The 12,033-nt window shown below is 38.4% G+C and overlaps 1 protein-coding gene across 1 annotated transcript; it reads left to right on the top strand.

Annotated features, from left to right (window-relative positions):
- The first annotated feature begins 689 nt into the window (after window positions 1-689).
- LOC144231303 (olfactory receptor 2T29) lies at window positions 690-1,652 on the top strand. The gene has a single exon (XM_077763746.1). The coding sequence runs from the start codon at window positions 690-692 to the stop codon at window positions 1,650-1,652; it is 963 nt and encodes a 320-aa protein (XP_077619872.1).
- The last annotated feature ends 10,381 nt before the right edge of the window (window positions 1,653-12,033 follow it).

Raw genomic sequence — 12,033 nt, 5'->3', positions numbered from 1 at the left:
CACTGAGTGCTAAATATAAGTGAGGAATTACTAAATTGTATTCCTAAAATTATTAACACACTATATGTTAACTAACTTGGATTGAAATGTAAACAACTTAAAAAAAGAAATAGAATGTTTTAACAGAATGATTACTAATAAAGACATTGAATCAGTAATCAAAACATTTCAATAAACAAAAGTGAAGATCAGAAAGATTTCTTGTACACTGTGATGAGCATGGAATGGTATATGAAAGTTAAATCACCGTATTGTACATCTGAAACTAATATTACACTGCATGTTAATCAACTGGAATTTAAATTAAAACTTGAAAATATAAAGTTCATGTGAAAATTTTAGAAAAACTAAAATAAACATAGAGATGCACATATCTTTTTGAATGAGTGTTTTTGTTTTCTTGGGAAAATGGATACCCAATAGTGGAATTATAAGATACCAATAGTTTTGATTTACAGATCTTAATTCCTAGATTTCAGTAAACTTGTTCAATTATAGGTAATTTTCATCCTAAAACTTCCAAGTCCTTGGGTCTTCCCCTTAGTAACACACTGGCTTGTCATGTACAAACATACTTACACACATACACACACACACACAAACTTACTTAAACATTTATTTCAGGTAATGATATCACATGAACGATCTATTAATACCATTTTTATCCTTGGCTATCTAGGTGAAATCCAATGGAGAACACCACCTGGGTGGCCAACCATACTGGACGATCAGATTTTGACCTGGTGGGACTCTTCAGTCAATCCAAACACCCAGCTCTGCTTTGTGTAGTCATTTTTGTGGTTTTCCTGATGGCCTTGTCTGGAAACACCATGCTAATCCTTTTGATACACTGTGATGCTCACCTTCATAACCCCATGTACTTTTTTATCACTCAGTTGTCTCTCATGGATGTGATGTACATTTCTGTCACTGTGCCCAAGATGCTCATAGATCAGGTCATGGGTGTGAATAAGATCTCAGCTTCCGAATGTGGGATGCAGATGTTTCTCTATTTGACACTGGTAGGTTCAGAATTTTTCCTTCTAGCTGCCATGGCCTATGACCGCTATGTGGCCATCTGCCATCCACTCCGTTATACTATCCTCATGAACCATAGGGTGTGTCTCATCTTGGTATCTTCCTGCTGGTTGCTGGGATCTGTGGATGGATTCATGCTCACTCCTGTCACCATGACCTTCCCCTTCTGCAGATCCCGGGAGATCCATCATTTCTTCTGTGAGGTCCCTGCTGTAATGAAGCTTTCCTGCTCAGACACTTCCCTCTATGAGACACTCATGTACTTGTGTTGTGTTCTCATGCTCCTTATTCCTGTGACAATCATTTCAAGTTCCTATTCTTTCATCCTCTTCACCATCCACAGGATGAACTCAGCAGAGGGACGAAAGAAGGCCTTTGCCACTTGTTCTTCCCACATGGCTGTGGTCATCCTCTTCTATGGGGCTGCTGTGTATACCTATATGCTCCCCAATTCCTACCACACCCCGGAGAAGGACATGGTTGTATCTGTCTTTTATACCATATTTACTCCTGTTCTAAACCCTTTAATTTATAGTCTTAGGAATAAGGATGTCACAAGGGCACTAAGAAAAATGTTGAATGTGGGATTTGTCTTTCAGGAAACTATAACATAGGAAATATTTGTACTAATGCTTTTCCTGTACTCTACAAATTAAAACTGTAGGATCCTATGGCAATGTCGTACCTCAGATTCTTATATTATGATTTATCATCACCTATTTATCCCTTTCACAGGATTTTTTCCCTTGTACCAAAAAGCTCTTCATTTTTACAGTTCTGCATTCAAAATACTTGCGGTACAATGGTATTGTATACATGTTACATTTTTCTCAAGTTGATAACTGCACTGTGATACTGTGGAAAAATGCCCATATTCTTATGAAATATATAATAAAACATTTAGAGACAAAGATCATAATATTTGGAACTGATGAGAGAGAGGAGACAGAGGTGCTAAGCCAAATGTGGTAAAATGTTAATAGGACAATCTAGGCAAAACGTATATTGTTTATTGTATATTATTTATATTCATATTAATTATTATTTGACTATTATTCATACTAATGTTCTGTAACTTTGAATTTACTTAACAATAAAACATAAACTATCAGACTTTTGTCTATTTCAAAAGTTGTCCTTGGGGCACCTGGGTGGCTTAGTCGGTTGAGCCTCCGACTTTCGCTTAGGTCATGATCTCGTGGTTCGTGGGTTCGAGCCCTGCGTCGGGCTCTGTGCTGACTGCCAGCTCAGAGCCTGGAGCCTGTTTCAGAGTCTGTGTCTCCCTGTCTCTCTGACCCTTCCCTGTTCATGCTGTCTCTCTCTCTGTCTCCTAGAAATAAATAAAACATTTAAAAAAAAGTTGTCCTTGGTGCATGGTGGCTGTATAAGTGATAAATCTTGGAAACATGCTCATATTAACATGGTTGATCATTACTGCAATAATTAATTTGTCTTCCTGCATTTAATGAGGGAAATTTTATTCTTTACGTTCCAAACCTGAAGTTATTCAGTGATTTTTAGCTCTCTGAAATCATTAATACATTGGGGTAGAAAGTATTGTGGGAAAAATATTAACCCCAAGAAGGAGGGCTTAGAGAAGATTTCCAGCATAAGGTAATATCATAACTGACATCTGAAGTATGTAACTTCTTATAGAAACAAGCAGAAGAAGCCCATCAAACATTCAATCCTTCATTTAATAAAAAACACATGTTATGCTACACTACAATAAAAAATAACCAATAACTTAGAGGATTTCACATATAAATAACAAATATCTGCCCTCCTAAGGAATTTGATCCATAGGCATAGTTTGTGCAAATAGTTGTAATACAAAATACAAAATACATAAATTGTTTTGAGGCACATGTGGAAAGGGTACAACTCATATAGACACGTTAGTTTTACTTAGGAGTTTGGCCAAACAAGGAGGCTGAAAAGAGCTTCTAGAGCTCACTGTTGAATGATAGCTAGATGTTACCTTCATATAGTATAGGAGGCTGGGACCACGGGTCTTGCTCAAGGACATGATGTTACAGAAACGGAACACTATGAGCAATGTTCAGGTGGTTGGCCAAGAAGGAGAGAAATGTTTCGATAGCACCTCCTTTCTGGGTTCAATTTATAACCTCAATTCTTAGCTTTTTATGACCCAGGTATTCACAAATGATCAGACTTGGATTTTAGAAAAGTTAAATCAGAGAAATGAATTGGAGAATAATACAGGAAGTATGGAGATCAGGTGTGTGAGGACGATGAACTGAATAGTGTTGATCTAAGTGGAATGGATGATGTCAAGTGGAATTAGAGGCTTTGGAGTATAAGCAGAGCTTTGTTGAATCTATTTCTTAAAATCTGAAACCTGATAGTTTGTGTACCAGTTTCCAATTAGTAGCAACTTGTGAATTATCAGGTGCTTTAAAAAGTGGAGATTTCCTTTTTCTCTTGACACAATTTCTTTGTGACTATATAATAAAAATCTTGCAATATTTGGGGAAATACTGTTGGAAAATTAGTTTACATTCCTTTTCGCAGTCAAATGAAATACAAGAAATATGTATACTATTTACCTTACAAAATTATTGAGTAGTATATACATCAGCCCTCAATTTGTTGAATCATAATGACACACACATTTGATGGTTCCATTTAAAACACTGTGGACATGTGAGCTAAAACGGAGCTAAACAAAACAAAATGTGGGTAGAAACATACTTTTTCAAAGAGTAATTCTTACTGTATCTCGAGCAAAAAACAGATAAAAATATTTTAGAATGATGAATTGTGTTTTTATTTTTTATTTTTTTAAGTTAGTTAGAATTTTATTTTTTTATTTTTATTTTTTACAAATAGTTTATTGTCAAATTAGTTTCCACATAACACCCAGTGCTCATCCCAACAGTGCCCTCCTACATGCCCATCCCCCCTCCCCCCACATCCATCAGTCCTCAGTTTTTGTCAGCATTCAAGAGTCTCTCATGGTTTGCCTCTCTCCTTTTCCCCCACCATTTCCGCCCTTCTTCTCCCCCTTGTTCCTCCGTCAAGTTCCTCCTAATCCTCCTATACGTGCAAACATATGATATTTGTCCTTCTCTGCCTGACTTATTTCGCTCAGCATAACACCCTCAAGGTCCATCCATGTTGCTACACATGGCCAGATTTCATTGTTTCTCATTGCCATGGAGTATTCCATGGTATAGATAAACCACATCTTCTTGATCCATTCGTCCGTTGATGGACACTTAGGCTCTTTCCATGTTTTGGCTATTGTTGAGAGTGCTGCTGTGAACATTGGGGTACATGTGCTCCTATGCCTCAGCATTTCTGTATCCCTTGGGTAAATTCCTAGAGTGCTATTGCTGGGTCACACGGGAGTTCTATTTGTTAGTTTCCTGAGGAACCTCCACACTGTTTTCCAGAGGGGCTGTACCAGTTTACATTCCCACCAACAGTGTAGGAGGGTGCCCGTTTCTCCACATCCTCGCCAGCATCTAGAGTTCTCTGATTTGCTCATTTTAGCCACTCTGACTGGCGTGAGGTGGTATCTCAGTGTGGTTTTGATTTGTATTTCCCTGATGAGGAGGGATGCTGAGCATCGTTTCATGTGTCTGTTGGCCATCTGGATGTCCTCTTTGGAGAAGTGTCTGTTCATATCTTCTGCCCATTTCTTCACTGGGTTGTTTGTTTTTCGGGCGTGTAGTTTGGTGAGTTCCTTATAGATTCTGGATATTAACCCTTTATCTGATATGTCATTTGCAACTATCTTTTCCCATTCCGTTGGTTGCCTATTAATTTTCTGGGTTGTTTCCTTGGCTGTGCAGAAGCTTTTAATCTTGATGAGGTCCCAATCATTTATTTTTGCTCTTGATTCCTTTGCTTTGGGGGATGTGTCAAGTAAGAGATAGCTGCGGTGGAGGCCAAAGAGGTTGTTTCCTTCTTTCTCTTCTAGGGTTTTGATGGACNTTCTAAATCACTTATTCTCCTTTCTGCCTCTTCAATCCGTGCATTGGAGGCCTCTAATTTATTATGTATCTCATTTATCGCATTTTTTAATTCTTCATGCCTTTTTTATTTTCCATTCTGTCTGTAGCCATAGTTTCTTTGACGTCCCCTATGTTTTTTCAAGTCCAGCTATTAATTTTACCATTATTATTCTAAAATCTTGTTCAGTGATGCTGCTGATATCTGTTTTGAGCAGTTCATTAGCTGTCTTTCTTCTTGGAGTTTCTTTGGAGGAGAGCTCTTTGGTTTCATCATTTTAGTTAGCTTTCCGGCTCTTGTTGGTTTTAAAGACCTGTTATCTCTCTGTGTCTATGAGGGCTGCTATATCCAAGAAGACTCTTTGACTGTCCAGGGCGTATCCTTTCAGAGAGTTTTTTTTGAATGGTATCTCTTGGTCTGTCTTGTTGGGACTTTGGTTATTTTATTTTCCTATTCATAATGATATTTGGGACTCTCCACTCTGTGTACTCTGGCTTGTTTCTTGAGGTAGCCGTTAGAAGGTTTTCTCAGTGGAGTCTGTGTCCTTTCTCTCCCATTCTCTTGGCTGTGGTACGGTTTCTGATGGCCTCAGATCTTTTCCGTGTGATGCCTGGGCACGAGTGCAGGTATGTAGCTCCCTACTTCTCTGCCATCTTGCCCCTCCCCTCTGATGAATTATTTTTTAAATGAAGTATACAAAATACAAATTTCCATAGCTTATACTAAGGAGTTATAAGAAGTACACAATTTGAAAATGTTAGTCATATTATACATAGTACCTCATATTCAGAATTACTAGCCATAAAGGAACATTTGCTGCTCCAAATTATTTTGTATTTAGAATGTAACAACAGATAGAAGAGTTTCTTGGCACTCAAATGCACTTGCCTACATTGCTACATAAAGTAGCTATGCACTGAAATAGTTTAAAATGTGCAAACTTCCTAATATATTCTTGTGTTTGTTGCTCACGATTCCACCAGCATCTGGTCAAATTATTTTTACCTTCAGGATTCCTGTACTTTCCGAAGACATGGAGGACTACGATTGAAATCATTACCAAATTTAGTGGTAAACCAACATCTTGCATTATTCCCACAAACTTTCTGCTTTTTATTTTTTATGGCATATATATTGGTTTATTTATTTTACGCTATGTGCAAGTCACTGTTCTAATGATATTACATACATTAACTTGTTTAAAACTCTTGAACTTCTCAAAGAAAATGTTATTTTTGTTTTTGTGGTGGTTGTGGTTGTTGTGGTTGTTGTTAAATTTATTTTTTTTGTGATAAGAACACCTATCATTAGATCAACATATTAACAAACTTTTAAATGTACACAGTAGTATTGTTGACTATAAACCAGGTATTTTTATTATCTACTTCTTACAGAGAAGAAACTAAGGCACAAAAAAGTTAAATATTTTGTCTGAGGACATCGATATTTGCTAATAAGTATGAACTCATGGTTGAGTTACTGGGACTTTCTATTGTGAAATATGGTGTATTTTGACTAAAGGTAATTCTGTCATCTTTACTCCAGACTGAAAACTGGGTGATATCAAGTTCTAGAGAAATCCAATTTACTTAACTCCAATTTATTCATGAATACTGTGAATTTTCTGAGAGAAAATAGAAGATGCCACACATTATCTTCAAATTATTTCCCAAGTGTGAATAATTATACTTTAATTACAGTATAATTTTGTAATGACTTATACATAAATACCATAAAGTTTCAATGTAAAAGATAAAATAAGGCATTATTAATATCAAATACTAACCACAGAAGTTTGTTTTACATAGATTTAGAAGGATTCAATCTTCCCTCTATATAGTTATTAGCCTCCAAGGAAGTTCCAGTTGTTTGGTATACGAAGTTATTGACAGATTATAGGTTCCAAACTTGAGTTGTGAAAATATGTCTACAATACAGGAACATATTAGAGATAATAATAAATACCAGTGAATATCTTAATCAACACTCTGAGTTGTCCAGGTAGTAATTAATTTCACTGGTTAAATATTAAACAACATCAACCTTAGGGTTTGAGCAGATTTCTGGATAAAGGTGGTACCCTAGATTGACCAGGAGGTGTAAAATTCAGGCTGACCTATAAAATGTTAACTAGTTTCATTTGTAAATTGTAAAAAATACTCTATAAGCAAGACAGAACTGTTGGATTAGTAATTAACTTGCTAGCATATTTATGTATATACGTACATATTTATACAAATACATTATGTGAATATGGGAGTGAATATTTATCTAGATTTTTCATTTATTGAAGTTTCCTGTGTATTAGGCAATGGGGAACTAGTTTATAGATTTTTAAACCTTTTTCCAATTAACATTTAAAAAAATTATTTTAGACTGGGAGGGGCAAGATGGCGGAGAGTAAGGAGCTCCATACTTGCACTCCCGCCCATACCTCACACGGAAAATATCTGAAGCCATCGGAAACCTTACAAAACCCGAGCGATTGGGAGAAAAAGGACGCAGACTCCACTGAGAAAGCCGTCTAACATGAGTGCAAACTCGGGAAGATAAAATCGGGCCAGCATCAGAGACTCCAGGGTCAGAGATGATCCCCCTCTGTGGGGAGTGAGAGGAAAAAAGAGAGAGTCTGAAACAGAAAAACCTCCACTCGGGAAAAACTTCCGCTCGGGACATAGAAAGACACTGCTCACCAAACACCTACACGCCAGGTCCCCTCACACCAATTGGTCCCGGAGGGGCTGAGGGCACAGCCTGCTTCTTTGTGCTTGCTCCTGGCTGGCTGGATTTCTAGAGTAGTGGCGCGCCTGCCACCATTATCTTCCCGGTGGGCTTGGGCCCCTGGAAGAGCCACTCGCGGACACCGGGCATCCACGCTCCTGGCTGGCTAGAACTCTAGAGGGAAGGCAAAGAGATAAAAACTGGGAGATTTGCCTGTGAGATCGTGTTTCAGGTGACGAGACACAGAGGGACTTAGTTTTCCTCACTCCAGCGGTCTCAGCGCACCCTGCAGGCAAGCCCCAGCCCATGCTCGCCAGCAGGACCCAGAGAAGGAAGCAGCGATTCTGACTCCATCCCCAGAGCTCGGCAGGGGGCCTGGAATTGCCCCAGTGGCGTTGCCTGGGAAGCTGTGTCTAAGGCAATTTTAGCGGGGCGCGCAGACTGGGATTTAGAGATTGGGACTGGCCTGGGATGAAGAGCGCAACCAACTTTGGCTGCGCCCTGGGTACGGGGAGTTTACACGTCTAAAAAAGCGAGGTGCAGCGCTTGGTTCAAGAAGGGACTGGAGCACCGTCACTCTCCTCCCCACAAGCTACAAGGCAGAACTCCTGCCTGAGGCATTGGATCACACCACCCCCATCCCTGTTTGAGAGCTGCCATCCTCCCCCTTTTTCTTTTATTTTCTTCTTCTTTCTCTTTTCTCACTTTTTTCCCCAGACACTGACCTGATTAACTCTGGTCGCCGGTTTGCTTAATCAATCACGAGTCCATTCTGTAATTGTAAATTCTACACCTACTGACATTTTCAGCTCTTTCTCTCAAGAGTAATTAGACTATATAGTTTCTCTGGATAATACCAGCATTCTTCTCTTACCTATCCAACCATATTCTACCCTTTAGCTCTTTGAAAAAAGCTTCTTATCCCTTCTGCCTGTTCATTCTCTTTCCAGTTTTGCCTCATCCTCGCCCTGTCTTCTCTCTCTTTCTCTCTGCTCTTCAACCAACACTGCATACACACGGCTATTTAACTGTAGCTGGGAAATCCGGTTATATCCTTTAAACCCTTCTTTGTCCATCGGTCTTCTTCTTTATTCCTTTTCTTTTCTCCTTTTTGACCCTTTTAGGTATTTTACACTCCCTGTTATTAGCCCTCCCTCCTCCGTCTTTTCTCTTAACTTTTTCGTTTCCCCTCTCGCTTTGCATGTTAGTTGAATAAGCCTGTGCGTTTGTGTGCTCCTGCTCCCTGAGTGTTTGTCTGTCTGTTTTCTTTTCCAGAGCTACCTCAAGAAACAAACCAGAGTACACAAGGTGGAGAGTCTCAAATATCACTACGAATAGGAAAATAAAATAACCAAGGTCCCAACAAGGAGGGCCAAGAGATATCATTCAAAAAACACTCTCTGAAAGGATAGGCCCTGGACAGTCAAAGAGTCTTCTTGGATATAGCAGCGCTCATAGATACAGAGAACATAACATGTCTTAAAAACCAACAAGAGTCAGAAAGCTAACTAAAATGATGAAAGGAAAGAGCTCTCCTCCAAAGAAACTCCAAGAATAAAGACAGCTAATGAACTGCTCAAAACAGATATCAGCACCATAACGGAACAAGATTTTAGAATAATAATGGTAAATTTAATAGCTGGGCTTGAAAAAAACATAGGGGACATCAAAGAAACTATGGTTATAGACAGCAAGGAAAATAAAACTAGGCATGAAGAATTAAAAAATGCGATAAATGAGATATATAATAAATTAGAGGCCTCCAATGCACGGACTGAAGAGGCAGAAAGAATAAGTAATTTAGAACACCATTATAGAAAAATAAGAAACTGACAAAAAAAGAGACAAATTGATCCAGGAACAGGAAAGAAGAATTCGAGAGCTCAGCGATACGGTCAAATGCAACAATATCCGGATCATAGGAATCCCAGAAGAGGAAGATAGGGAAAGGTGCTGAAGGAGTCCTGGAACAAATTATAGCAGAGAACTTCCCCGACCTGGGGAAGGAAGTAAATGTGGAAATACAAGAGGCTCAGAGGACTCCCCTCAGACGTAACTTGAATCGATCTTCTGCACGACATATCATAGTAAAAATGGCAAAATACAAGGACAAAGAGAGAATTTTGAAAGCAGCTAGGGAGAAAAGGGCCCTAACATACAAAGGGAAACCTATCAGAGTGGTGACAGACCTATCTACTGAAACTTGGCAGGCCAGAAAGGAATGGCAGGAGATCTTCAATGTGATGAACAGTAAAAATATGCAGCCAAGAATCCTCTATCCAGCAAGCCTGTCATTCAAAATAGAAGGAGAGATAAAAACCTTTCCAAATAAACAGAAATTGAAAGAATTTGTCACCACGAAGCCAGCCCTACAAGAAATCCTGAGGGGGATGCTCTGAAGGAAAGGTTGCAAGGAACAAAGATACCAGAGACACCACCACAAACATGAACCCTACAAAAGATACAAAGACTCTAAACCCACATATTTCAATAATAACACTGAATGTAAATGGGCTGAATGCTCCAATCAAAAGACATAGGGTAGCAGAATGGATTAAAAAACAAAATCCATCTATATGCTGTCTACAAGAAACTCATTTTAGACGGGAAGATACCTTCAGATTAAAAGTAAGGGGATGGAGAAATATATATCATGCTACAGGAAATCAAAAGAAAGCCGGAGTAGCGATACTTATAACAGACAAACTGGACTTTAAATTAAAGACAATAACAAGAGATGAAGAAGGGCACTACATAATAATTACAGGGTCCCTCCGTAAGAAAGAACTAACAATCATAAGTGTCTACGCACCGAATACGGAAACACCTAATATTTAAAACAATTAATCACAAACAAAAACAAGTTTATAGATAAGAATGTGCTAATAGCAGGGGACTTCAATACTCCGCTTACAGCAATGGATAGGTCAACCAGACAGAAGATCAGTAAAGAAATAATGGACTTGAAAGACACATTGGACAAGATGGATCTGACGAATATATTTAGAACTTTACATCCTGAGGCCAGGGAATTTACTTTCTTCTCAAGTGCGCATGGCACATTCTCCAAGATAGATCACATACTGGGACATAAAGCAATCTTCAATAAATATAAAAGAATTGACATCATACCATGCACGCTGTCAGATCATAATGCTTTCAAACTTGAAATCAATTACAGGAAGAAGTCTGGAAAACTTCCAAAAACATGGATGTTAAAGAACACCCTACTAAAGAATGAATGGGCCAATCAGGCAATTAGAGATGAAATTAAAAAAAATATATGGAAAGAAATGAAACTGAAAACACAACAATTCAAAATCTATGGGATGCGGCAAAGGCATTCCTAAGAGGAAAGTACATTGCTCTCCAGGCCTATTTCAAAAGTTTAGAAAAAGCTCAAGTCCAAAATCTAACAGCTCATCTAAGGGGACTAGACGCAGAGAAACAAGAACGCCCTAAACCCAGGAGAAGAAGAGAAGAGAAATAGTAAAAATTAGATCGGAAATAAACAACATAGAGACCAAAGAAACAATTGAACAGATCCATGAAACCAAGAGTTGGTTTTTTGAAAAAATAAACAAAATTGACAAACCTCTAGCCAGACTTGTCAAAAAGAAAAGAGAGAGTACCCAAATAGACAAAATTATGAATGAAAATGGACTTATTACCAACAACCCCTCAGAAATACAAGCAATTATCAGGGAATACTATGAAAAATTATACGCCAACAAATTGGACAACTCAGAAGTAATGGACAAATTGCTATCACACACTCACGACCAAAATTCACACGGGAAGAAATAGAAAACCTGAACAGACCCATAACGAGTGATGAAATCGAATCAGTGATCAAAAATCTCCCAACGAATAAGAGCCCTGGACCTGATGGCTTCACTTGGGAATTCTACCAGACATTTAAAACAAAATTAATCCCAATTCTTCTCAAGCAATTCCAAAAAATAGAAATCGAAGGAAAACTCCCGGACTCATTTTATGAAGGCAGCGTCACTCTGATTCCCAAGGCAGACAGAGAGCCAGCAAAAAAAGACAACTACAGGCCAATATCCCTGATAAATACGGATGCAAAAATTCTCAACAAGATCTTTGCAAATCGAATCCAGCTGCACATAAAAAGAATTACCCACCAAGATCAAGTGGGATTCATTCCTGGGTTACAGGGCTGGTTCAACATTCGCAAATCAATCAGTGTGATACATCACATCAACAAAAGAAAAGATAAAAGTGTTATGATCCTGTCAATAGATGCAGAAAAAGCATTTGACAAAATAC

The sequence above is a fragment of the Crocuta crocuta genome, unplaced genomic scaffold (assembly GCF_008692635.1).
Source record: "Crocuta crocuta isolate KB4526 unplaced genomic scaffold, BGI_CrCroc_1.0 scaffold513, whole genome shotgun sequence".
In the NCBI taxonomy this organism is placed as follows: domain Eukaryota; kingdom Metazoa; phylum Chordata; class Mammalia; order Carnivora; family Hyaenidae; genus Crocuta; species Crocuta crocuta.
Note: the sequence above shows the minus strand (reverse complement) of the source record. Positions and strands in the feature narration are given on the sequence as shown.

Excerpts from the sequence above, each read along its gene's own strand:
- LOC144231303 (XM_077763746.1), top strand. The coding sequence starts at position 690 with ATGGAGAACACCACCTGGGTGGCCAACCATACTGGACGATCAGATTTT.